This window comes from Anabas testudineus, chromosome 24, assembly GCF_900324465.2.
Source record: "Anabas testudineus chromosome 24, fAnaTes1.2, whole genome shotgun sequence".
NCBI classification, from domain to species: Eukaryota; Metazoa; Chordata; class Actinopteri; order Anabantiformes; family Anabantidae; genus Anabas; species Anabas testudineus.
The window spans coordinates 14,131,636-14,159,180 of record NC_046632.1 but is presented as its reverse complement, the minus strand read 5'-3'; the positions used below and the strand labels follow the sequence as shown (position 1 = coordinate 14,159,180).

The following is a 27,545-nucleotide window of genomic DNA, read 5'->3' as shown; positions in this document are numbered from 1 at the left end:
CTCTCTCTCTCTCTTCCTCTCTCTCTCTCTCTCTCTCTCTCTGCCTCTCGGTGCGCTGCGCCTTGGTGGGTCGGTGAAGTCGCTTGTTGGCTCCGGAGCTCCAAAGCGAGAGAGAACCCGCCACTGAGGTAAGGAGGACGGATACGTGGGGCGAAGAAGATGCCGTGTCAGGGGGAACCGATGAATGAATTATTGGCTGGAGGGAGAGAGGGCAGCGTTTACAAAACACACAGAAGGCGACTGAGTTTCTGATGCACTGTGCGCTTCGACGCGCCTCATGAGGGGACTGTCAGCGCTGCGGTGTTAATGAGGGATGGACCGGGCAGCTGGCTGGGTGTTGTTCCACTGCCGTGTGTGCGTGAGGGATGATGTGAGATGATGTTCTTCCCACCTGTGATTGAGAAACAGCTGGCAAAAGACACCGGCTTATAGAATTGATGCGGGTCCGGTTATACCTGTACCGTGTGTGGACAGTTGTCTCCTGTTGATGTTTGGTGAATATGTGCAGCAACTGGACCTATGAGCGGTTTTAAGAGAGTGTGTGCGTGTGTGTGTGTGTGTGTGTGTGTGTGTGAGAGAGAGAGAGAGAGGCTAAATTAGGCTGCAGGGTTGCTGGATCTCTGTGTTTGGGGAGAGGAGCGGTCCTGAGAGGATGGAGGGAGCACCGACAGCTGTTGGACACAGACTTGTACACATGTGTATGTATGTTGTTGTATGGACCAGCACCCTCCATCAAACTCTCCAAACTCATTATGTTGGAGATTTTTATCTCCACTAATTGTTTATTCATTATTCGCAACCTGACATTTCTGAACTTGGCTGAAGTCAGAGGTGCAGTGTGAGAAAATGGGCTCCTGGGCACCAACTGGCGAAAGGACCCCGGACCTCCTATACAGTAAATGACCCCAAACTGAAATGACCACAAACTGGGTCATCGGGGTGTTTTAGGGATTTTTTAAATTATTTTTGGTCCATTTGCATGACATCATACAGAGATCTTGATTGGCGTGTGTGTAGATCCATATAGAAATGATTTTCCCTGTTGTGTGTGTTAATACTTGATGCATCTGCACAAACTTTGGGATCAACTGGAACACAACTATGTGTCCGGGCGAATCAGCTCCAGTGGCTGAATCGGTGCTCACGGCTTTGAAATGAAGTGTTTTACGATGTTCAGCTTTCTAAATACTTTGTGTGTCATTACTTCTACTGTATCAAACTGATTTTGCTCACTGGGCTGCTGGATTGATGGTAGGCGCTGCATTACAGCTGTGCCACATGTGTTCAACCTCCTCGCGTCGTCATCCAGTCTCTCCTGGAGCGTGGAGGATGTGTGGCGAAGAGGCCAGAGGGAAAACTAGAGCAGGGACTTTAGAAAACACCAAAAGCTTTAGTCTGCTTCTACTTCCTGTCATCGCAGCGTGTGATGTGAAGAAAGACGGTGCTGCCATAAATAAATAAAGACATTCATGCAAATAAGTTTGATGCTTGTCCAGAATTCTGGGAGGATCTATAATTCTGTATCTTTATTCTGTTGTAATGCAGCAGAGTAAGAAGCACAGCTGTTTAAACTAATACCTTCGTTAGTGTGTGTTTCCTGGTGATCCGCTCTGTTTGTTCAGTTTCTATGACAATATTTGATTTGTTCTACTTATGTGCACCTGACACTTCTCACCTGTTTACAATCACTGACCTGTACAATGATGAAGGCATCACCGGATGGTTTGAGCCAGTTGGTGCTTTTTGGCATTAAAAATGAATAGAAAGGGTCCAGAGTAGCAGTGTATGTGCTATGTACTGTAGTTTATCTTTAATTAAAAACCTTCAGGTTCACATTAGTATGAGCACTGGACAAACAAACGAAGGAGCAAATACATTAATATTAATATTTAAATCACAGTAACATTAAAATTTCAATAAAAATGTTCTCTTTAAACACCAGAGAGTTATATTAAAGGTTCAGAATGGTTCAAATGAAGCTGATTGTAAGACGTGAGCGAAACAAATCAGGCGTTTCTATTCAGTGTGAGCTGGAGGTTTGGAAAACCAACCGAGCAACCGTAACACCTGAACACAGCGGGTTGAGAGCCATCGATTCAGAAATGCTTTCATTTCCTGTCCCGGTTGGATTTACAGACATGTTCTCCATGTGTGAAACTCTCCTGGCGTCACTCATGCACAGTGTGTTTGTACTGTATGTTATCGCACAAGATTGAAATGCCTGTGAAAACACAAACACTCCCACCTACACTCCAACACCTGTGGCTTTTCTATGTCTTAGGATTTGATGGCTGCATTAAATCAATCTAAATCAACTACATTTCCCATGTGCACTTGCAGTAGATGGCACATGTGAGCTCGATTTAAAAGCTTTGGCTTTCATTTTGTCAAACATTTGCCTGATTGAAGTGTTGGACATAAACATGGAGTCTTCTTTTCTCCACAGTCGACTACTTTTCGTTGTGAGTATGTTTAACCTTCTCTTCACTTTTCAACAAACCTGTAGGCTTTTATGTTTTTTATTTACCACATCTACCACAAAACCTTTAACTCCATCTACAAAAAGTATAGTTTGCAATCAAATTTGGGAGAAATGCAAGGAAAACTGGGGTTTTTCTCAGGGTTCCCATTAAATTAAAAGTAAAATGCACTGATCAGTGTTATGGTTATGATGTAAGAAGCTGTGCTGTATTAACTAGTTCACTGTGAAACAAAAATACATAAGAGAAAAGAGCTGGAGGAACAGACACACAATTGGAACGACGTGTTTTCAGCTCATTTTTTCATCCAGTGTTTGTTTGTTCTCCTCCTCTCTTGTTGATCGTCCTCTCCTCCTCTGCTCTCGCTTCTCACCTCGTCTCAGCTCATCTGTTCTCAGACGTCAATATTTAGCTATCAGACCATCAGAAATAGCCGGCAGCCTGGAGTTATGGGATGTGGAGAGAGTGTGCGTGCCTGGGTCTGCACAGACAGTATAGTGACATATAGTGTTTGTTTATGGGTGTTTGTGTAAATGGTTGTTTTGCAGTCAAATGGAAGTTTCTTATGTAATTATCTTTTTTGTTTCTCTGATCTACATCAAGATTAATGTTTGCTGTGTGCATTCGCTTATTTTTGCAGATACTCCTTTAAAGTACTGTAATTGTAATGCATTTAAAAAAAGTAGTCAGGATGTCTTCATTCATCCAACCATAAGATGGGCTCGAGCCTATTCCAGCTCACACTGGGCCCGAGGCGCCACACACCTTGGACCAGTCTATCACAGTGACACACACAGATTCCCACCTCGCCAGTTACCCAACCTAACCTCCCACATTTCTTAAGATGGTAGGATGAGAGTCGAGCACCCAGAAGAAAAACACACTGACATTGGGAGAGCATTAAAAACTCCACACACAAACTACCCTGTTCACTGGCAGGTTCATGTGCTGCCTTATGACAGGAAATATAACTCTACAGATGAGTGAGTGAAAGAAAGATGCTGCCTGCTGACAAAAGACGAGAACAAAGATAAAGATAGCACACTGGAGCCCAGCACTGAGTTGTAATGTCTAATTCATCTTTTACTCTTTCCCTACAGCGCCTTCAACATATTGAAGAAGGAGCAAGGGAGGACATACAAGTCTGACATAGTAAGAGAGACTGTACTAATGGCTGAGGCAGCACAGCAGCACCCGGAGGAGGAGGAGAAGGAGCAGCAGCAGCAGCCGCCTCAGCAGCTGAACACTGTGGAGGAGACGGAGGCTGACGAGGGCTCTGATGAACCGAAGGAGAGCGCCCAGACGGCTCCGGCTCGACCTCTGCTGTCCTCGAGGTCCATGAGCAGCGTGGACACAGATGATGATTCCCCCAACATGATTGTCTACAGGAAGGTAGGAACGAACAATGAATTATTAAGTTTGTGAGCTTGTGGTGCTTGTGAGCGTCGAGTTTCCATCTCGGTCGGCTAATGTAAACGTATTACTACAGTAATTTGAGTAAAGGCATGCAAGCCACTACCTGTGCTACCTCCGGCCTCATATTGCTCATTAACCATTAGTATCAGTAAGGATGGCCCTTCAGGACCAGAGTTTTTAACCAGTGTAAATGAATTTTTAATTACCTTATTAATAAGACAGAGGTGAATTGGTGTTTAAAGAGCCTACACAGAAATAACTGCAGGTCCTGGGTTACTGTCTGCTGTTCTGTGGCAGACCCTGACCTTTGATTGTGAAAGGGAAAAGAGAATATACTGTTTGTCTTACAGGAATAAAAGATGAGGGCGTGAAATGAATGTCCTCCAAAGGCAGTCCGCTGAAATGACCCGGGCCTGAGAATGAATGCAGGGACATGAGAATATACACATCATCCCCCTGCAGTGTTTGTTCTTGAATGAACTGTGATGGAGAGATTGGGTTTGCATGGTGCCAGAGAGGAACGTGGGGATTTTCTTGCACACAGTATGTGGAGGACAAAATATGGACTCACTCTTTCTTATAATCAGGCAGTGAGCACACACATTTAATCATTTACTGCAAAAACAAACATTCTGCAAGGATGAATGGATGAGAATACACTGAATGATAGTGGCATAAGTTAAAGAAACATTTGGGAGAATGTCAAACATCTTCCTCTGTACATGCACAATGTATTTCAACATGTGATGTTGAGGTGAATTTATTGAAAGTCAGACTCAGAAATTCCCACTGGTGAGAAAATGCAAAACAGTGGCAGCGACAACAGCGCTGCTTGTGAGGGAAATAAAGAGGGAGCAGCCTGAGGTGGTGAATCCTTCTGGGATTTGTTCTTGTGTCTTACAGTAAGTCACAGTTTTAGTTTTAGTTTTAGTTTCTCTGTGAACTTTTAGCTTCGGCTGGGCAACTGTGCGACCCTCTGGTTCCTCAGTGTGTTTTCTGAGGAGCTTAAAACTTTGTCAAAGGTGTCTGGAAAAGCTTGATTCAAATAATTGCATTAGACTTTGGATTGACTTTTTGCTGCTTAAGCCTCTAACACTACAATTATTGCTTCAAGGAACAATTAATTCCTGTGAGGAGACCACACCCACCAGCAGTGGGAACTGGAATGACTTTCTATTGCCATGAAAACTTTTCTATTGCCAGTGGTGTTAGTACTGTAGAGTGTTAAGCTACACCTGCAGTGGCTGCGGAAATCATGTGTATTCACTCGTTAAGATGGTTTAAATGGAGTTCATCAGAACAGACTGGATGTCTGTCTGAAGTTTCTGTGAATTCTGTGCTGCAGCCTCCTTGTTCCTGTTCCTGTTCCTGTTCCTGACGTCAACATGCAGAGAAGAAGGCATAGTGAGGAAATGGCCATCAATGTGCCAGACACAGCTAGCACGGAAATAATTAAAACCAACAATATTTAGTTAGGATTATTTGGTTTGCATTAGAGGAAAGCCATGTTCCAGATCTCACCAATTGATATTCATACTGTTAATTTGTTTTTTCTGAACAGAGCGATTTGGAAAAAAAAATCTGTTGGGAGCAACAAAGACAAACAAACACATTCACCTGCTGTTTATCACATAGCTTTTTCATTCATTCCTCCAAATATCAGCTTTTTAAAAGTATAATACAGTAACTGTGACATGTCAAACACCTAAACCTAACTGTAACCTTTAAACTATACCCACATCCTAACTCTCAGGCATTTAAAGAAACAAGTACTGGTATGAATGACCTCATTTTTCTAACTCACAATAACCCCATCAGGGATTTGTGTCCGCTTGCAGACAAACACACACAGACTCTATTTGGAAATTTGATACTGAGCATCAGTAGATTTACAGAGCTTCATTTGCTCAAGTGTTTACAGCCTCTAAACATGAAGGAAATGTGAGTCTGTAGAAAAGCATACAAAGAATGAGAGACTGTAAAGTGGATTTCAACCAGCACAGAAAAGGTTCAGTTCTCATTTGGGAACCACAGAAACACCTTGATACAAACCAATGCATTTCGTTCTGTGGGTTTAGTGCAAAGAAACTGAAGAAGACAACGTTGTCAAGACCAGATTTCTAGGATCTGAACCAACCTTTGTTAAAAGATTCAGAGCATTTGACACAGAGAGGAGTCACTGGCATTTCCACAATAAACAGGAAATATAGATTTTGTGGAGTAAAGGCTCATTTGAATATATTGACACTGGCACTAAAATATATACAAGTGTTGAACTCGCTGTAGACTGTGTCAATATCTACAGTAGAGCAAGCTTTGAAAATCTGTGTCTGTTTAAAGAGGTTGGAGGTGCAGCAGGAATTGCAAGATGCCAACAGCTGCTGTCGGCTTTGATAAATGAGTTTATGATGCAGCTTGGAGAGGGGGTTTAAAGAGAGGTAGAAGAGAAAACTAGGTAGAGATATGTACAGAGCAATGTGGAGATAGAAACGGGGATAAGCATAAGAAAGTGTAGAAGAATGTAGGAATCCCTGAAGTGGATGTGAAGCAGATTACACATCCTGAGATCTCAGTGTAGCTGTAAATGTGATGTATTTTCAACAGTAACGCTAAAGGTGTCAAGGTGTCTTACGTACTGTAGCATCTCAGCATCAATAATCCATTGTCAGGCTCACTTGGAGGAGGAAAGAAACCCATTCCTGTCAAAATAAACGGTCAGCCATGTCGGCTGTGGCTTTTCTTCCCACTTTTCAGCAAATATGTATTTCAAATGTAGAAGGAGAGAGAGAGATGTGAAGAGCTGCTATTTATGCCTAACATCTACAGTCATTGTTTATGCTGTTTCAGCCAATATACGCAGTGTGGATTCAACTCAAGTTGCCAGAGACTTTAAACTAATGTTTTTGATAAGTTAGTGTTAACGGTCTTTCATAAAGTAACTGTTGCTTGGATTTCTTGTACATATTAATGTCACTGGGGAGTTTACCACTGTTATTGAGTTACAGCTGTGCTTGTCTTAATTAGCTCCGTGCCAACGGTGGCAAGACATTAGATATAAATTGAAGGTATTACATAGGTTTAATATGCATGCCAGTACAGGCTGTATCCAATGTTTAATGAACACGTGTGTGTGTGTGTGTGAGCGCATCTGTCTGGTGATGTGTTGCGATGACCAGCAGATTGTTCCAATACAATCAAGCTGCAGCAGCCCACTGAGAACTGTCTGGATAAGACGTCTGCATCAAGCAGAGGAACAACAACATGGACGAATGACAATGAATCGCAGGAAACAAAAGGAAGACGCTCACGATTCCTCATTTATAAAGCTCTGGGATTCAAAGTATTGAAGTCCTCGATACTTGAGTTTAATGAGGAAGAATGGCTCATTTCACGTCCCAACTTTTACTGGTTGGACGTTTAAGTGAAAGCAACACGTGTGAGCTGATGCTGACTCAGGGTCTGAAGAGTAATTCAGATAAGAGGTGGCGTTCTCGCCTACAGGGACGCATTCCTCTGCGAGACGGATGGTGCATGATTTTATGTCTTTTTCATCTTTCCTTTAATTCAATTCAGCGACTTATGTCTGCTGTGTTCTGTTACACAGTGATATATTCTTTTCTTTCTTATTCTTTTGCATTGTCCTCAAATCTGTGTTATTGCACTGTTTGTGTGTATTTGACTAAATATTCTATTGACCACAAATCTTAACCCTTAAACCAAAAGCTTTGACATTTTCAGGACTGAACCAAATGTCCTCACAGCAGTTGTATCGAACTACAATCTGTCTACACAATGTAATTAAGATGTGTCCATACACGCAGACAAAAGACGACGTTAAGGAGAGGAGATCTACTGATGTTGAGAAGAGTGGCGGGTGTTGACTCACCTTTTCAACAAGCTATCTGCTCAAAACCTGTGTGTGTGTGTGTGTGTGTGTGTGTACAACAGAGATAAAGAAAGGGATGCAGAGTATTTGCTCATGCTGGCATTCAAGGGTGTGTGCATCTGTGTGTGTGTTTGTCCAGCCGTGCGTGTATTCAACATATTGCACCTTTTTTTTTTTTTGTTTGTTTTTTTTTTTATTCTTCTCTGATCACCAGTCTGACAATAGCAGCTGCTGAACTGAAAAGCTGTTTACTTAACACGTTGTTTATACAGATACCTGTTCCCATGCTGGAACGTGCACGTGAAGACGGCTCGGAGATGCAAAAACCATAAAGAGACGGTTGTTGTATGATCTGCAGGAGGGACCTTCTTTAGAGAATACAAATTTGTTGCTCTCTTTTTATATATATATATATATAAGTTTCTAAGCAAGAAAAGGTCATTGTTGAGAGTTGAAAGTGATTTGGATTTCATTTTCCCACCCGCCGGGCATTAGTCCATTCAGTGATGTGGTCGTTGGTTTGGGACAGGGATAATCGGATAAGTCTTGTTCATCAGTTTACTGTTTACTGTTTAGTTGACTAGTTTACTTACTATTCTCTAATACAGTTTAGTTACATGAAAAACAAAGTTTAAATTGTGACCCTGCGATTTAACAAGAGCATGTCCGTTAACACGTCCAGTCTCTGTCATTACAATGTGGAGAAATGCTAGATCCACAGCTAATATGCTGAATAATGAAATTTGCAATACATCAAATTGCTATATAAATATAATATCTGTTGGTTGGGACTGCTGCCACCCTGCCATTTGGCTTTCACCATCTACACTTCAGGGATTTTATGTATACAAAACACAAAATATGCATTTATGAAGTGTGAAAATGTCATAAAATCCAGACAATACATTTCCTTGAGCATATTTATACATGTGTCTCCAGCAGCACAGACATCACAAACCCACCAGTGGTTGGTGACACTTAAATACTGAAGTGGAACGAACAGTAGAGTCTACAGAGGAGCTCGAAAACCTAATGGAGGATGTTTCTAGAAACGAGGAACAAAGTCTTTAGGTCTTCTACTGGAAACTATGGTAGGGTTTTGTGATAATTAGTGTAGTAGAAATGGTGTGATGAGATGTTATATAAGTTAAATGTAAAATAATATCAGATTCTTGTCTTATTTCATCTTAAAACTACAGAACACATGGATATTTACTTGACTAGACGAGAAGCTCCTCTCTGTTTTTCACACCAGCTGAAGCAGTATGCTTGCTTATGTATTTTTTTATTAGTTTTCATGTCTCAAATGGCCGAGCATGTCCAGAGCATTTCAAAGTAGCTGTGAGGAAAAAAAGGGCTCTTGATGCACCAAAACCCAGTTTTTCAGATGGTATGTGTTTTTCATGAGAGCTGCTCCACCCCCTTAAGTCTGCACGGTGACTTACACACAAAAGGCAAAATGCATAAATGGATTTATACACAAATATTTGAGCAAAGAAACTTGTGTTTTAATAGAAAGACAATCAATTACGAATGGTTTTCATAGATTAATGAATTAATAGAAAGAATAGCAGCGTAATTGTAGTGAGGATATTTGCGTCTGTGTAGCAATAAAATCAAATCAGTACAATTGAATGTTCCATGTTCCAGGTGACTTTTTATGTCTTTGTGCTTTTAAACCCCTTCATAAATGCTAAAATTCCAGTTATGTGTAGTCACTCCACCCAGTGCATATTTATTAGGCAATTAGACACGGCAAAGATCTTCATTAGGAGTAAGACCATGAATCATGGCTCGTTTAAAACACGACACAGCTTTCTGCCGAACTCTGGTGACATCAGTATCCGAGCACAGGTACTGTGGAGCGAGATTCATTTTAGCAGGAAACAGCTGGACAGATTTTCCACCTTGTACATGGTTTCCATTATTACCTGCTGCGAAAGGGGCAAGATGTTTCCCTTTACCTTGGTAAAAAGATTGTTTCTCATTTGCAGGTAGTTTTTGGGTTAATGAGTAGAAGCGACAGGAAAAAAAATTAAAGGTGTTTCCTTTAACATTCACGTGTACAGTAGGTCGTTAAATCTGCTATCTGAGGAGTGTGTGTGTTGATGTTCTTGTATTGATGTACTATATACCTCTTTCCACATTTAGACCTCAGTGTCATTTGTGAGCTTTTGCATTAGTTTATGAAAAACACTGTGTGTGTGTATGTGTGTGTGTGTTTTTTCCAGTACTCTGTGCTTGTGTGTAAGTCTGTGTGTGCTGCTTGTCACTTAGTGAATGACTAAGCACATCTAATCATGGTGCAGCCGCCTGCAGATATCTGAGGAGAGCTCATCACAACAGAGCAGGTAGAGAGCAGCAGGCTAATCAAATCAAGGTGATGGGGAGAGGCTAATTGGGGAAGTTTAAATTGCAGATTTTAAGATGACAAGATGATCGCTCTTATCACACGTTTCTTTTGTACTGATTTTCAGTGAATCCTGGTGTTTTGTGAGAATGTATTCTGGAAATATAAAGGTACATTTAAGATATTAGAGACTGCTTGTTGTCCTAGTTTTAGTGGTTAAACTGTCAGATTGTGTTGTGTTGAGAATAAGAAAATGAAAAGTAGTGCAAACGGAGGATTTCAGCACCAGGGAGGTGTGGAGAGCAGCGATGAGGGAGAGAAAACATTTACTAATGAACCTCCAAAACTAAATATAACCATGTAGGCTACAGTCAATTAAAGCAGGACACAGTTTCCTCTGCACAGTGATGTGGGAGATTATTTAATTTATTGGCACAAACAACATATGTATAGGTAGATGTCAAAACGGTTTATGTTAGAATAACTGTGGGGTGTACAGTTGCTGGGAGTACTGCAGCGTTCCAGCCCCTCTGTCATGTGGGCTGACAGCTTGTTTTGCTAGTTTGTGCTGGAAATTGGTTATTACTGCATGAATATTATACCACTACAGACATAGTCTGTACTATTACTATGTGAGAGTAATTGAGATTAATTCGTCACAGATGATGTAATTAAACATTTAATTAAACTTTTTTCATGTATCTGTGCAAGGATTCTGCATTTCATTCAAAAAATCACGTTAGATCATGTTTTATTAAGTGAACCCCGACTTAGTTCATTACAAGTAATGAATCAGATCGTTGCATGAGTCTGGACAGTATTTACTCCAGACTTTGGTCCTGGCAGCAGTCCTTTCCTAGGAGGGAGTATTCCCTGAGCCTGCATAAGTGATGACATCCTGAGTCCCCACTGAGTTCCTGTATCATTTCATTCTAATCCAAATTAATCTTCCTCAGTGTACCCTCACAGCTGCACCGATTCAATGTGGGGCTTTTGTTTTGACTAAGTAACTGAGTTTATATTTGAATTTTTGTCATGTTTTACCAGAAAGGAAAGTAAATTAGAGGTTTTATGATTAATTCCTGCTAAAAATCAGGGTTAAAGTGAACTGATCCTTTGTTGCTTATTGATAAGAGGATATTGCACAGGTAATGGCTTATTAATCTTCACATTACACTCATTGGTTCCTGAGGCAAAAGCAAGCAGCTGATAGCTGCCGTGTGTCAGTTTATGTCCAAACATCAAAGCGCCGGAGCCAGAAAAGAAACATGAACAACTTTGCAACCAGGTGCACTTGAATGAGTCTGATGTGAACCGGTCCCTCGTAAGCCCATTCACTTGTTTACTCCTATCTGACAGCAGAGAGCCTAGAGAGCCAGGGGTCTATTGAGGCATCAGTGTATTTGTCATGCTCTGGTTGTGTCGGACAGCAGGTGTCAGAAGAACCCACTCGACCTTGCTTCTCCGTCAACGCTTTGGGTTTTCACAGGTTCATATGAATGTGAAAGTGACTGCAACCAATCTGCAGATACATTTGGGAGTTTGCAGGCATTCGTGCATGAGTGTGTGTGTGTGTGTGTGTGTGTGGTGGGTTTGGAAGCACTTCAGTTTTATTCTCTTAGATGATTTAGGTTAACAGTATCCAATAACAGGTTGTTTAATATTTATCTTTCTGTGCACAGACTCATTGGTGTTTTGGGTAATAGACATATTTCATACTTCACATACAGAGGATTCTGTTGAGATAACTGTTAAGATCAGTAGGATGGCAACTTAGCATGACATCTTTTTAGTATTTATGGCACCATAACAGCCAGCGTAGCTGAACAGAGTTAACACCTACAGCTCTTTAGGTCAGTGGCTGTGCTGTAATTGTGTCTGTGAAATCGTTGGCTTTGCTGTACATCACATATGTTATATGACGGGTCAGGGCTGGGGTGTGGTGCTGCTTTTTATGGGGCCCTGCAGATTTACGAAGACACGGACTGGTACTGAATGCTTAAACAGTCATGGATTATCAGAATCTCTGTGCAATAACTGTGCAACATTAATGCAACACTGGTGCTTTTATCACAGTATGTTCATCTAGTATTGGATCGAAACTGTGCAGAAACTACTAATTTTATCAATACTTCAACAGTACACACTGCATATATTGTACTTCCACATCTGCACATGTCAATGCTGCAGTTTGTATATAAAGTATTTCACTAAGCTACCATCATTTATAAGTAATGCACCTTTCCCACCTATCTCTTTGTACATTCTGCCATATGTTGAGTGATCTTTGTCCAGCTTTGTTCTTGCTTATGTGGCTCCATATGAATCCTCCATGTTATGGTTCTTGTTACTGTGTGAGATTCATTTTACTTGTACTGTATGTACAAATTCGGTCAACAATTCTGACTCCAGAGAAGTTAAAACTACGTCATCCAGCTCTTATAGTAGTAAATTCTTATTATGCATCAATGCACTTTGAATGTGGGACTTACTTTTAATGTCATATTTTACTCTAATGGAATTATGTGACACTTACAATTTGCATTTAATGTCACATTTCAACCTGTTTTTATGCTGTATTTACAGAGGTTTTAATTTATTGTTATCTCAGTACACATTTGTTTTGTAGCAGGAGATTAGTCACACAGCATCACAGGAATGCAACACTTACAATCATCTCTGGTCAAAGGCATAAAAACAATACATCTTGCACGTAAATGTATGCATATGTTGCATAAACACACATTTAAAATACAGCGTAGTGTTTCAGGATTCAACATCCATTGATCACACTTTTTACATCCTCTTCTATGTAGGTGTCGTAAAGCCTGATTGTGTGCACTGTATGTGAGAGATTCATGATGCAGATGGTGACTCACAGCAAATAATGAGGCTGTGCGACAACACTCGATAAGCATGCAGTTTGTTGTTTGTCTGGGTTTTGTAGCACCACAGTTCTTTGTTGTTCACACAGTGGTCTTCTCCCGAGAGCAAATTGTTTAATCCCTAATTAATCTCACAGATATTCATGGTGTAATAGGGATTAACATATTGTTTTGTTGGGAAAACAATGATGCAGGCGTTTTCTGGGCTGTAATGAGACGTAGCGCAACAGCCTCTCGCTTGTCAAATTTTGGCAGAAATTACAAAGGACTGCACATCAAAGGGCTACAACTACACAAATAACATTTGAGCTTAAACACACACACACACACACACACACACACACACACACACACACACACACACACACACACACACACACACACACACACACACACACACACACACTTATTCAGAGTCAATAATGAAGAGAAAGGAAGTGAGAGAAAGAAAATGCCAGACTTCTGCAGCGGGGAAGTGAATATATTCAGAAAGGTGTTAATATTTAGATAGAAGGTCAAGGCCAACTGTGAATAAATACACCTGCAGCCATTATTGTGCTAATGCACTGTCGAGCTGCCTCAGCCCAGTGTGCTGACACCTGTTTTGTTCATTGGGAACGGCCAGAGCCAAAATAATGAGGCAGCACAGTCCATTCAGAGCAGTCCCTCTTATCGTCCTCCAGCTGATGGGATGGTCCCGACTACAGAGGTACGAAAATATTAAATTAAATATGCCACCAACTGTACAGAGAAAGGTTCAGTGTGGAAGCTGCTGTTGTTCGGGTTCACTTGTACTTGTGTGTTGCATGAAGTGGATGAGACACATGGAGGCTTTACTCGAGTATCTGAGGGAGCTCTGGGATGTCATGGACCAAGTGGCAGGTTATGATTAATGAATGTGAACTTTTGTCAGGCACGCTCCCCGTGCAGCCTTGGGTCCATTAGGGAATTTGTGTGGACACATAAAACCCAGACTTCCACATCCGAACACACAAGAAATAAAACGGAAAGAAAAGACTACCCACTCTTTACCGATGCATGATAAGTGGGCTGCACATTGTTTTTCCATTAGTGTCTCTTCTCATCCTGCTCTGTCTGTCGTTCTGCCCGTTCCAACGCATCTTTAGCTGCATCGGTTTCTTTTCTTCACTTTTATTCAAGATGAGTTCTTGCTTGCTTCTCTGCTGTTTTTGTTTTTATGCAAGTGTCCAGACAGCCGCACACTCGTCTGTTTCCTTCCCTCTTCGTTTATTTCATTTGGATCTTTATTGACGCGGCACTGGATTACCTCAAGCATTAATCAAAGCTTAAAGTGGCATGAACAACAATCGCCAGAGAACTATATTGATCTCTCAAGAGCAGATCAGATTCCTGCAGTGTTACTCTTCATTTAGCATCACAGGGGCCACATGCTGCATTTTATTACATCCACAAATCATGGACGCCTGACATTTTTAGTACCCCCGTCCTCACAAAAGGCAGAAAAAATAGGCAAAAATACAAGTTTTAAAGACCATTGACCTACATATACATTGAGTGTTACATCATTTGCCACTAGAATGAGTTTACAGAAAATAAGCTTCATAGATTCACATTTCTGTTTAGATTGATGTTATTAAAAGTCATTTATTCAGCTAAAACTGTCAGTTGTCAGACGGAGGATAATATTTCTGTAAAGTAAGAACTAGGGCAGACTGTGTCTCAGCTCCACTGGGAACAGAGCCAGGGGAAGCTCGGCAGCATGGTGCACGTGGAGTTATTGGGGTTAAAGCAACTCCGTAGCCTCATCTCAAGTTTGACCGATAGAGATGAAGACGCTAGATACTCATGGGTGCCTGGGCCATTTCATAGTCAGATGTAGCCTGATAAAGTCAATGATCAAATGGTCTAAAGCCATGATTCTACTATTATGGATGCTTGTTATGGGCAGATTATCCTCCTAAAACAACTGACTCCCCAAAAGGGAATCTGTTTAGAAAGAAAGGCCCCCCACTGTGCATAAGAACAGAGCAGAATCAAAGCAGGTTAAAGAGGCGCAGCAGCAGCAAAACACAGAGTAAATGTGAGTGAGAAGACCTGTAAAGAGATGAAGGGATTACTCTTTTATATTACAATTAACTTAATACAGTGCAATGCAGAGAAGGTCTTTTACAGCAGCATGAAAAGAAAGGACCCCTGTGCATTTGAGGTGACTCTTGGCTACGAATCAAATATGAAGGAGGAGGTTTATGTGATATAAACTAAACGAGGAGCTGCGCAGTTGTGGTAAAACAGTCAATAACTATTAATAGTACATTATTGTTGGGAGCTCCTGCTTCTGTCACTAAAGCCCGTTACCCCCGTATTAACTACAGGGAGCAAAGTAACTCAAAATGACTGCACACACGTCTGTTGTTAAGTTCCTCAGCTGCAGTGGTTACCACACTGGAAAAGTAATACCTGAAGCGGTTTATCTACAAACTAACTCCTGCCAGTGGATAGAATTTAATTTAAATTCTCTCAATTTGGTACAAAGTTAGTGTTTAATTTGGATAGAAACTGAGCTAGTGATGTCTTCTCTTGCCAGTCACTGACTGAGACTTGCTTGTTGGGTGAACTCTTTACAGCACTGGGATTAGTTATCCCCAGAAGATTTATAGAACACATATTGCCATCTGAGAAGAACATGGATTAAGCCTGAAGTTAAAGATTACAGCTCCAATCAAAGCACTCTAATGGCCTGATGAGGCCATTGCAAACTGTTTGCATGCATTCCTGTGGTGCACTTTATTTTATACATGCTGAACTGTCTCTACTGAATTAGTTTTGCTCTTTGCTGCTCTCCTATGCACCGTTGGTAGACCAACACATTGTCAGACCCCTCTCTCGCTCAGCGACACAAGATTATAATATGTTTAATGGCTTTCATTTTACTTTGCTCCCCTCAGCTGAATTGTGATGCTGACCTTCTAGCTGGAGCGGTAGTGGTGAAATTGGGTGCTGAACATGTACCTAAGGTGCTATGCCTGACACCAAGGAACAGGAAAATGAAAAAACATTTATTTTTCAATCCTTCACCTGACAAAATGCACATTAACGCTTTAAAGTCAAATGCATTTTGTTGTGTGAAACATTATATTAAATAAGCAGTCCACTGTCTCTACATCAGTGATTATCTCATCAGTCCATTTGTCACAGCGATGTTCCACGCTGTCACATGTGATTGTGCCTCCACAGTTAAGTGTAACTCTTATTTTATTAGTGCAGTGATGTGACGGCACAGAAATCGGCTTCTTTCAGAATATGAATGGTATATCATTAACATTTTTTTAGGTTACAATTAAAACTTTAGCACAAAGACACTTTAACATGTAAAATTAACAGCTTAACATGCTTAAAAATTTACCTACAACACTCTCATACAGTACTGCTGTAGGTGTTTTTGCACCCTTTCTTGAAGTCAGGGGCCAAAATGGCAGCTGGTGAAATGCTTCTGCCCTAAATGGTCAAAACGCTGGAAGACAACTGCGCAAACAAAGCAATTTGTCTGCACGTTTGTCATGTTACTGATTTTAAAATCAAGTTCAAAACATTTCAGGGTTTGTATTTAAACAAATTGACCAATTTTTAATACAACAAAATTCAAAGTAAGTTTTTTATTTGACAAAATAGAAAAAGCTTGTAGGATGTTGCGTGTGATGGATGCGAACTAATAAAATCCACCGTGTACACACACAAATGTGAACACAGCTTGAATCTCATTGTCACTTAAATCGGCCTAAATGGAAGAGTATTCAATTATATTTGTCTTCCTGCTGCATACTGTCAACATTTTGATGTGCTGTTAACTATTTGGCAGCAAGATTAGAAAATAGAGCTTCCCTGCTCTTTGGAGATGATATTTGATATTAAAAAAATAAAAAAAATCATGATTTCATTCTGTAATATCCTGCTCTAGCTCTCATTACGGGAAACGTTTGCGGCGGTGGTGGAGAGAGTTTACAGCAACATACATTAACGGCAGCAGTAATATAAAATGATCAGCAGGGTGGTGGTGTGATGGGTGAGTCAGCACGTAGCCACATGATGTGATGGGAAGTTTTAAAGTAAAGAATGAGCCTTAGAGTTGTAGCTCAGCAGCAAAACAAACCCCTGAAAGGAACGATGAATAAAAAACCTGCGGTGCAGATAAATCTGTCAGGAGAGATGGACACGAGCTACCCCAATTTTAAAAAGAGAAGATTGAGGAGGTGTTTACACCTGCCAGATAAGTATAGATTTTATAGGTCCTGCCTCTCAGGCTTCTCTATCAATAGAGCCCATTAAGATATAGACATCAAGCCATCCATCAGTGAAGACGTTTCCTGCTCTATCAGCTCATCAGGCTGATCTATTAGGACACAACGCTCCTTCAATTATATGAACCCTGCCTTTCTTTATGTATCACTCTTTTTCCATTTCAATCGGCTTCCTCCCTTTTTTCTCTCTCGCAGCTCGATCACTCCCTTTCCTCTACAAATCATACACTCACAGGGGTGTCTACAATTTCCTTAATTCTGCTCCTGGGGAATCCTTCCTTTATCGCCTTTCTCTTTGAGCCTTCAGGCAAATTGCTGTAGCTCTGTAGCAAATCTGATAATTTGCTGCTTTGGTCCAAAAACCTCCTCCTAATCTGTACATTGTTCCTGCCGCTGGAGACAAATCTGAACAACAACCATGCACATAATAATTCAATATGCAGTTGGGTAACAATGACTGAAGGAGGATTTATTAACATAGTAATAACACCTTTTAGCCTTTTAGAGGCTTATTAGGAACCGAAGAGTCTCCTCACTTCACCCACTGAGAGGCATTGATCCATAAGTTTGGCCTTTGGTAGTCGGTGTCAATATTTGACAGGGTGTTGAGGTGGTGCAGGGATGCAGATGATTACAGTCTGCTGAAAGACAGAGCTCACTGGAAGTAAGTGATCCATATCAATCATCAAAATACAGGTTCAAGGTGCATTTGTGGCTGTCTCTAGAAGATGAAACTACTTTTCATACATCACAGGTGATTTTCAGTTGTCTGTGACACTCTGGAGGTTTATATATGAAAATTTAATGGACTTCTGTCTGTATAAGGGAAAGAACAGAACAACCATCCTGATATCTTTCTTTCTGTTACTCCTACAGTGGGAGGCTGATGTGCATAAATGCTCTGATAAGCAGCTCTCGTGCTCATAATTACAGTTTAATGTTTTTACAGTTTCTATGAACAGTGAGAAATACTAAAGGTAGCGTCTACATTGTGTCTGTACAGTAGCAGATGAAGATGTAGCTGTTCTGCCAGCGACCCTGTGTAAAAGACCTTAGGGATGTTCTACACTGGCAGTGTAAGGGAGAGGATATACTACACCAGGGCGTAATCATTCCTGGCTCAGAACTCTTTCTTGTGAGCGGGATCTGGTCTCAAAACAGAGCCGATGGCGGCACTCGAGGAAGATGCAGCAGTGAAAATGATAACAGCATTGTGGATGATGCATCAGTCCCATAAGTCAAGGTCACCATGAGGTTTGGTACCAGATCTAAAGGTGCTGCTGATCATGGCCTCAGCACAAGCAGCACTTCAAATCACTGCAGGTTATGTGAAGTTGTTATGATTAAAGCTCACATTTAAATCTAGTATCATCTCAGCTCTACTTTTATTTTGCGACTAGTTTGGCAAAAACGTGTTTTCATAAACGCTGAAACAGTTTGGGACTGTGATGTAATCTGAACACAATCTGACCCACAGTCCCCGGTCATCATTAGTGTTCTTACTGCATAGTTAGAACAAAATCTTTGAAGATAAAAAAGCCTCACAAATATGAACACTGACAACATTTAGGGTCATCTTGAAAACCACATTAGATTATTTTTAGACAGTAGCTGATGAAGAGAAGAAGTTCTTTCACTAAATGTGGAGAGACACTGCAGAAACCTCTTGTGACCCAGAGCTGAACAAACTTATTCGCTTCACACGTTTTTGAGCAAGACTCCTCCTTCTTACCAATTCCAATTATTTCTACATGTTAAATACATTTTTAAGCATTTTAATTTATTATAATGTTATAATGATGACTACCTGAAGTGCTGCAGGCTAGGACTGGGTGGACCTTAGTGAATTGATTTGAAGTTTCATGCCAGTGCTAACTTAGGTTGTGTTTTCTTTGTGGTAAGCACCGAAGTGTTATTTTAGCCTGCATAGATCATTACATATATGTATATGTGCATACATGGTGTGAGAGTCTCACTTGTACCATTCTGCAGGGATCAAAGCCCAATAACATCTTACTTTTAAATCATTAATTATTTATAGGTATGAAGTCCTCCTTTGTGAAACATAAAGATGATTAATTGCAGAGGAGGGTCAGTAGGTTAGTAAAAGCTTGCCATCTGTTTCTTTTATTGTGGAATATGATGGTTTCTCCACATCGGTGCGTTTCTGCAGGACACTTTCACCTATTTCAGCATTTCAACTTCAACTACAGCCCCTGTGGACTAAAATTTCTTCTTGAACAATCTTCTTTAATCAACACACTTTTCTCCCACACAGGGTTTAGGTTGACTCTTGTTAACAACTTTATATTTCACTTTATATAATGTGCTTTTCCTTCACCCGTCTATTTATTAATTTTCACTGCTTGTGTATTACGGCCATCGGTGAGTGTAACTGGTGCATAAATGAGTGACTCCGAGGGGTACCGGGAGGAGACACCAAATGGAAAGCATCATTAGGTGACGCTGTGGAATGAGAATGTGTTGGACCTGTCTTTCATCTGTTCCTTAAGCAATTAACTATGAGAAAACTTTCCAGGTGTGGCCCCATGCTGCTCTTTAAAGTCTGTGGGACAGCAGAGTTTGTGCAACGCAGACTGCCACAGCAATTCATCAGGGGAATTAGCTCAGAGAGAATCAATAGTGAATAAATGGTGAAGTCATCCAGCTTTTTATGATGGTTGACGCTACCTCTTGTGCAAAGAAGAAATCCTATTAGATACCTGTCGACATCTCCTGTGCAGGAGGAACCGGTTGAGAACACAGTTGACTAATTAATTAATTAAACTCAGAATTTTAAGTTAAAGTATGAGTTAAGAGGTCAAATCAGAGCAATTGATGTTTATAAGTTTTAAGTTAAATTAGCTTGAAAATACAAAACTTATATATTTAGATTTAAATTTAACTTAAATTGAACAACTGAATAAAATTCTCAAATGACAATTTACAGCGTGGGAATGTATGTGCATGGTCTCAAAGCCTTTTCCTCTGGCACTAGATGGTAAATAGACCTGTCATTTCCTCTTAAGCACAGCCTGAATGCTTTGCTATAATGAGACTGTCAATTTCCCCGTTGCCCTGCAGAACCGCAGCCTCCCATTCTGTTCTGAGCCCCAAGGGTCACTGGTAGAAAGGCTGCATAGACATTGTAATGAGACGGTGTATTTCATTGTTAATGACGCCATTTGGGAACCACGAGCCCATGCCGACCCCCACCTCATTTCAAAGCCACCTCCCTTGTAATGCTCATTCCTCTGCTTCAGAGAAGACGCTGTTTTCAAGTCGAGAAGAAACGCTGTTTGTCAGATAGTCAGGCATCCATGCCGGGGGGAGTCGAGTGAAGTGCAGGATAGGTAGCAGATGATTTTACACTGCAGAAGATGGGAGTAGTGATTTGTCAGATCCTGCCATTTAGAGAAGCATGTGTACTGAATGACCTACCCTTGTAGTTCAGAGTAGTTCTTGTTTATTAAACTGATTTGACATTATTACAGTTTTGTACATTTCTAAGTATAAGAAAAGTGCAAAAGAAGTGCACAAATAATAAAACAATCGTAAAAAGGAGACAAAGTGCTGACAAGGAGGCAGAATATACACTACTGTAGTGTTAGGTGATTCAGTGTAAGTATCTGATGATGCACAATATGATTTGTGCTGTGTTGTGTTGCCTTCAGGCAGACTCGGACCAAACTTACCCACTAAAGGTAGAAAATTGTCACCCAAAATATTTGACATTATCACACAATGTGCCTGAATTGCTGGCTATTGGAGAAGCACTTAGTCTTACTGTACGTCTCGTGGTACTGAAAGAGCTCCAGAGAGCTGTTTAATAATTGGTGCCCTGACTCCTGCATCGGTGTGTAGATGTGCTTTGCTGTTTCTCAGGCTGCATAGGCACTCACATTATTCTGAGGCACAGTAAACCTGCACTTTAAATTACAGTATAAAAAATGAAAACAGGAGCAAGATGAATGCATGTGAGAACTCTGATAACTGAGTAGCCATCACCGGTCTCCATCAGATTATTTTAAATGAAGGTGAATATAGAAGGTTTGAGAGAAAGAAGAAGAAATGCACAGGATTCGCTTGAAGATTCACTGAAAGAACGTTCAGCTGCTGATTGTTTGTGGGGTTTTACACCTTCACTTCCAGCTAATGTTTCTGAAGTGCCGCTGACCTCGATCACTTAACCTCAAGCTGCTCCATCGTTGATGCATTTTGCGCTACCTTGTGCTCCCACCTTTCTGAAAAAAAAGCAGTTGTGTAGGAGGGAGAAAACATTTTTGCCTTGGAGGGATATTTGAATCACGGATCTCAATTACTCGGCCTTAATTGCATAGAAATGCATTTTACTAATTTATTTATACGTTTATGAGATTTGGTGGAATTGCTATCAAGAAAGATTTCAATAAGGCGCAATCTTCTTTTATGTCGGCGTTCAATACCAAAACCCTGCTAATGAGGTATTACCATATTAGCTCCCTAGATGATGAAATATGATCTCTAGTGCATTTCAAGGATCTCTCATCATATTTCTCCTCACAGCTGTCAAATGAGTGCTAATTTCATTTCTATGACTCAGAAAGCAATTCACATTCAGGGCATGAATGTGGTTTGTATGTTGAGAAGCTGTATGTTTAAATAGCAGGTCTGAGATTTCATTCTTTTTTCTACATAGAGGTTCTTTGTAGGACGTAAGGTGTTGCTGAGGTATGTGTTTAACAGAGGCTCCATCTTCACTGCTGGTTCTGCGTTTATAGCTTTCATTAGGAGTCACTGCATTTACAAAAGTTGGTTTTGATTTCCAGGGCCCATCAGAGGCAGATTACACATTACTGTTTTATGAAGAAACATTAGGGTTCTTACTCTATGTACTGATACCCTAAGTGTCAAAACAGGCCACCCACTGGTTTCCTTGAAACCCAATGCCACGTTCTGGTGTTAGCATAGCCCCAGTGCCCTCTGTGAACCTCTTCCTCCATAGGTCCACCTTCTGCACAGGATCTATCTCACAGCACTGACACGATGGCTAAAGTTGCTTGAGGAGGCACAAGTAATGTAGTTACGTGTTGGTTGCACTGAAGAACACAAATCTACTACCTAAATTACTCCAGAGCGTTGTGCAGGTCTGATTTGCAACTACAGGAAACTTTTGGTTGAGGTTGCTGCTGCCAAGGACGGGTCAACCAGTTATAAAGTCCAAATGTTCACATACTTTTTCCACCCTGCACTACATTTACATTTAGTCATTTAGCAGATGCTTTTATCCAAAGCGACTTATAAGTGAGGAACAAGGCAAGCAAACCAAATCTAAGTCAAGGAGAAAAAACATCAAAGCAAAGTGCTATCAAAAAAGTGTTCACTGCACTGTGAATGTTATGTTCAATAAAAACATGAAAACATATAATGTTTATGTACTATTATTTTCAGCAGACTGTGTTTTTCTATTGTTGTGAGTTAGATGAAGATCGGAGCACATTTTACGACCAATTCATGCAAAACTCCAGGTAATCCCAAAGTTTTCACATACTTTTTCTTGCCACTGTATTAAGTAAAAACAATATATATTTCATGTAATTGTTTTGTGGGTTAATGGCTCTAGGTTGGCTATTACAAATGCAAAATGTTCTACAGAACAGAATTATTCTAGCATTAATAGACTTATTAAGGAGTTTTTCAAGGTTTGTATATAAAGCAAAACTACAATTGTGACTAGTATTTTCCAAGCAGATTCAGCCTTCATTTTATAGCGATGGCTTCCAGTGTCATCAGACCTCAAAAGAAAAACAATAATGACAGATTGTGGATGAGCTGAAAAGTTGGACCATTAACAATAATCACTCAGGCTACGAAGACATCTGGCTGTGGTCAGCTCAGTGAAAAGACCAGTGAAGGATGAAACAGGTGTCAGATGAATGGTGGGTAATTAAAGTGAAAATGCAAAAAAATTTTAGTTTCAGTATAACCACAGTAATGGATCAGATTCATAACTTGCTGTGTCTTGCTGCAGAAAAAGCAAATCATTTAGAGTTTTACTGCCTTCAGATACGCAATTAATCTACAATGACAGAGAAGAGCTTTTATGGATACACATAAACACATTTAATTTCATAAATGGGTAAAACCTAGACAGTAACGTCTTTGACAGCTCATCTGCAATCAGACATCAGTGCCTGGCTCTGAAAAAAAATGGCCTACCATGATTTTGCATACACTTCCCCTTTGGTGTGTTTGATCTCAATTTAGCTGCTGCCTGCTGTGATGGAGATGGAGTGGCCCCAGCTTTCTTTTTTTCTTCATTGAGAAGCCAGCGGTAATTGGCAAGTTGAGATTTTGACAAGGAAACAAAAAGGCGAAAATTCAGCAATCACACTTAGTCAGTTGAAGCTGCTGTGATTTTAAAGTGGCTCTGAAAAACTCGGTTTGACTTGGTGTGCACGCACGTGCACACACATACAGTTTCTAAGGCAGAAGTGAGAGAATAAAAAGGTTTTTAGAGGAGGTCACTCTCATTTTAGCCTTTTTAGATGCTGGAAATGTTCACATATAATCAACTATCATATACTAATCAATATTAAAATCAACCTGACGCACAGGAGTAAACGAGATGACGCAGGACCTCCGATTTCACACACTGCTTGTGGTTGTACATTTCCATTCCTCATACGCCGTATGTTTACTTGTGTGGCTCTGTCAGGAGCTGCTTCGTGTGCTGTACTTAACCCACAGGAACAAACAACACCTTCACACTTTATGGCCTTGTAGTGTCTTAGGCTTCATCGTGTTCCACACTGGCTGTAACGTTTGCCTACCAATCAGTGGCCGGGTAAAGTACTTTATTACACGTCACAGTTCATCATCTAGCTTGATCTTCCAGCAACCAGACAAGCTGTAGTACAGTAACAGCCAAGTGTAATTTTATATTGGTGTAGAACCCTGTATGTAGTTTATAGTCTAGTTAACAGGGACAAAGGTTTGTGTGTTTGACATTAGCTGAATCACGGTGACTTTGGTCATTGTACTGGGATTCAAATGTAGTATTTGAGCGAGCTGAGAGTTTACAATTAATCCAACAACACGGCACAGCATGTTGGTAACAGGAAGTCACACAACGCGTCTACCATAGGAGGATTTTTATTAAATTGATTGTTAAAAGTCCCGAGAAGTGACTAGATGTGTGCTCCACTTTATCACTTTGACACTTTTGAATGTCAACACAAACTAATGGAGCCGCTGCATGGAAACCAAAGGATGGTGGGGAGGAGGGGGATTAAGAAATCTAAATGAAACTAAATTGAGAAGGCCGTAACCTGCTGTGTGCAATAGGGAAATGTGATGCACGTGAGTGCGCGCAAGTCTTTGCATGCAATAGTAAATTATTAATAGTTTGGAAGGAAGAGAGAAACGACTCTCCTCCACCAGCTGAGTTGATCAATATTGCATTCTCTTCCTGATCCTGGGAACTACGATGAAGATGTTTTTCTTCCTGCTGCTGGTTGGTAACTTACTTAGTGTTTATTTTTCCTGTTTCACGTACACGTCGGCCCCGGCACAACAAACACATTTTCATTCATGACTTTGCTTAATTTTTAAGCCTGTCAAAGTGCCTTACATAGCAACAAAGGGGGGGTGTGTGTGTATGTGTGAGACTGAAAGATTCAAAGTCTGTGTGTGTGTTATTCCCCAACCCTGTGGCTGCCCTGAGGAATAACTGTCCAGAGCATTCCTTGTGCCTCGTAATAGCATGCTGCTATCTCCCTCCACGCTGCGCTGAAAAGAAATGACTTTCCAATGCTACGGCTTTCCTTGACTGCTCAAGCCTGATTCAGCAGCAATGAGTGGAGCCTCATCTGCGGCACTTGACATTCCAGCCAATCTCTGTTTTCATTAAAAGGGACTTTTTATAGCATTTCTGCTTCGTGCGATAGTCTACAGCAATAGAGTGGGAAAGGATGGCACTGAAAAAGGAGGAAGGTAGTGTACTGGATGTGCTGATTTCAGGAGACAACTTCTACTCTGTAACTATGGACATGATTAGATTTTATTCTTTAGCTCCTCTGTCATGTCCTCTCTAAATTTTCCAGCTCTTTTTGTAATGACTGTTCTGTTGAGTGGGACAGAGGCAGGTTTGCAGTGCAGTTTGAGTAGGGCCTAATGACGACATTATCGCTTCACCACAGTTGGTTAATTGCAGCATAACTAGTTTACGAGTGGCCAGGGGCTCGACTGGTCCACGGTAAAGCTGAGCTAAGGTGCTTCTGCAGTCCTGCGTCACTGAAAAGTAGACAGTACTATGCCCTCCCGTCTGCTGCTTTTCATCATGGCGAACCATCGTGACGAGCTCTTACTCTCCGTGATGTACACGCCTTGTCATATCCCCAGGCCCCACTCACTTGTTCATTTGGAGAGTGCTCTCTCAGCCAATTCTTCTGCAGAGTGTCCCCCCCTCCCACCCATTCTTTGCCAAACCATGCGCCTGCATGCTCTCCATCCTGAGAACTCTCAAGGAGGGCTTAAAAGCAATGGCTGCTGGGGGCCCTACAATCTCCACAATGGTAAGACCAATGGGTAAATTCATCTTCTGGGTGTGACAGAAAAAGAGGCAATCGCTCTGAGATGGGCCCCAGATGAATAGGTCTGTCCTGGACCCCAGAAGAATATAGAAGGCCGGAGGAGTGATGCCTGGCTGCTTGATTATCTAGCAGGCCAGAAGCTCCCGGTGGGCACTCGCAGCAATCGATGACACTCCTCGGTGCGAGGCTGAAATATGGGGGTCTCTCCACAGGCCTGAGGGACACCTGTACTGTTGTTGTTGCATCTTGAATACTAACGCCAATAAATTGATTGCAGCTCGGTTCATTTGTTTCCTGCTTTCTCCCTTTCTAAGATAAAGATAAAGCTTTTTATTCTGTGTTAGCTAAAAGGCTGTGGCTCCTTTGTCATTTACTTCATAAAGTATCATACCTTCAAATTAAAGGCTGTAAATAAATGCAAAATTAAACTGTGATTCATTTACTAAGTCGGCAGTTTGGAGGATGTTCAGTATTTCACTCCAGATGAGTGTTTAATGACTTCAGATTGAGAATGGTTGCACCTGCTGTAATACACTGTTGGTTCTAATGAGCCTAGACCATGTTGGTTAAAATAAATAGAGCTGAGAAAGTGTTGAGGCAGTAGATACAGAGCTGACAACAACAGCAATGAAATGTTTTTCTTTCAAATAAATTGTTCTCCCTACTAAGATCTATGGCCTTGAGGAATCCCATGCTTTCTTCTGGAGTTTTAGTTAGACTATGAGGTAGCAGACAGAAACCTCCGGAGACGAAAGCTCTGTGAGGTAAGATGTATGAGTGCAAAGATCAGGTAATGTAGACAAAGACAAATATTGATGGGACCCCATTCCTGCCTGTAGTGCTTAAAGGGATAGGTCAAAGATCAACTAACCATTAATTAAAAAAAATATTTTTTGCCTAATATTTCTTATAATCATTGTCTCCAGTGTATGAATCCCCTTCACTCTGGTTATCTCTTAAATTCTCTAAATTATTCTCATGAAACCATTAAGCATAAATTACTGCGATGCCTGCTGTCTCACACGGTTTCAAGCATTAGCTGCAGCTCTACACCGGATGTTTTAAGAAGGGCTCCTAAAAGGCACGCTTGAGTTGCTATATATGGGGAATTCCTGGATAATGTGTTGTAAATCCCATTCTTAGAAATCCTTTTCACCAAGACAAATAAGGCTGTAAAAGAGATTTGAGACTAAATGGACCCTTTTAGGGTGATGAAGTCAATTAGCTCAGTTGAATAATCAGCTTGCGGCTATCAGCTTGATGGATGCAGGCAAATAAATTTGTAATCACTCAAGATTTTAAGACCAAACATGATGATAAATTACTTATTCAGGAGGAGATTTTTCCCCGTGTAGTTTTCTTTTGAAAGAAATTGGGTGAACTTAGGAAGAGTAAAGCCTCTGTGGAAGATGTTATGGCTCTCACTGGGGCAGGTAAAGTGTAAAATAGAGCTCAGTCTCCACTCTAATTGGACCTCTGAGGATGCAATGTAGACAGCATGCTTTATTGCTGAATCTATTGGGGAACCCACACTATCACTTATTCAGACCCAGAGTCTCCACCAACAGGAACTCACACTGTTGAAGACCATGCACTACAAGTACTGTGTAGTGTAGTCTTTCATTTACAATATACAAACCTACTATTATGATGGAGGCAGCAGAGATCACACAAAACC

General features: G+C 40.9%; 1 protein-coding gene across 2 annotated transcripts in view; it reads left to right on the top strand.

Moving 5' to 3' along the window:
* Nucleotides 1-64: 64 nt before the first annotated feature.
* rgs6 (regulator of G protein signaling 6) overlaps nucleotides 65-27,545 on the top strand; it is a 54,682-nt gene continuing 27,201 nt past the window's right edge. The window contains exons 1-2 of one of the 2 annotated variants that reach the window (XM_026340793.1): nucleotides 65-128; nucleotides 3,581-3,872. In XM_026340793.1, coding sequence (XP_026196578.1) covers nucleotides 3,651-3,872 — 222 coding nt within the window. In that variant the 5' untranslated portion in view covers nucleotides 65-128; nucleotides 3,581-3,650. Of the gene's footprint in view, nucleotides 129-2,402; nucleotides 2,463-3,580; nucleotides 3,873-27,545 lie in introns of those variants that run through there. The other variant, XM_026340792.1, reaches the window with a different exon arrangement.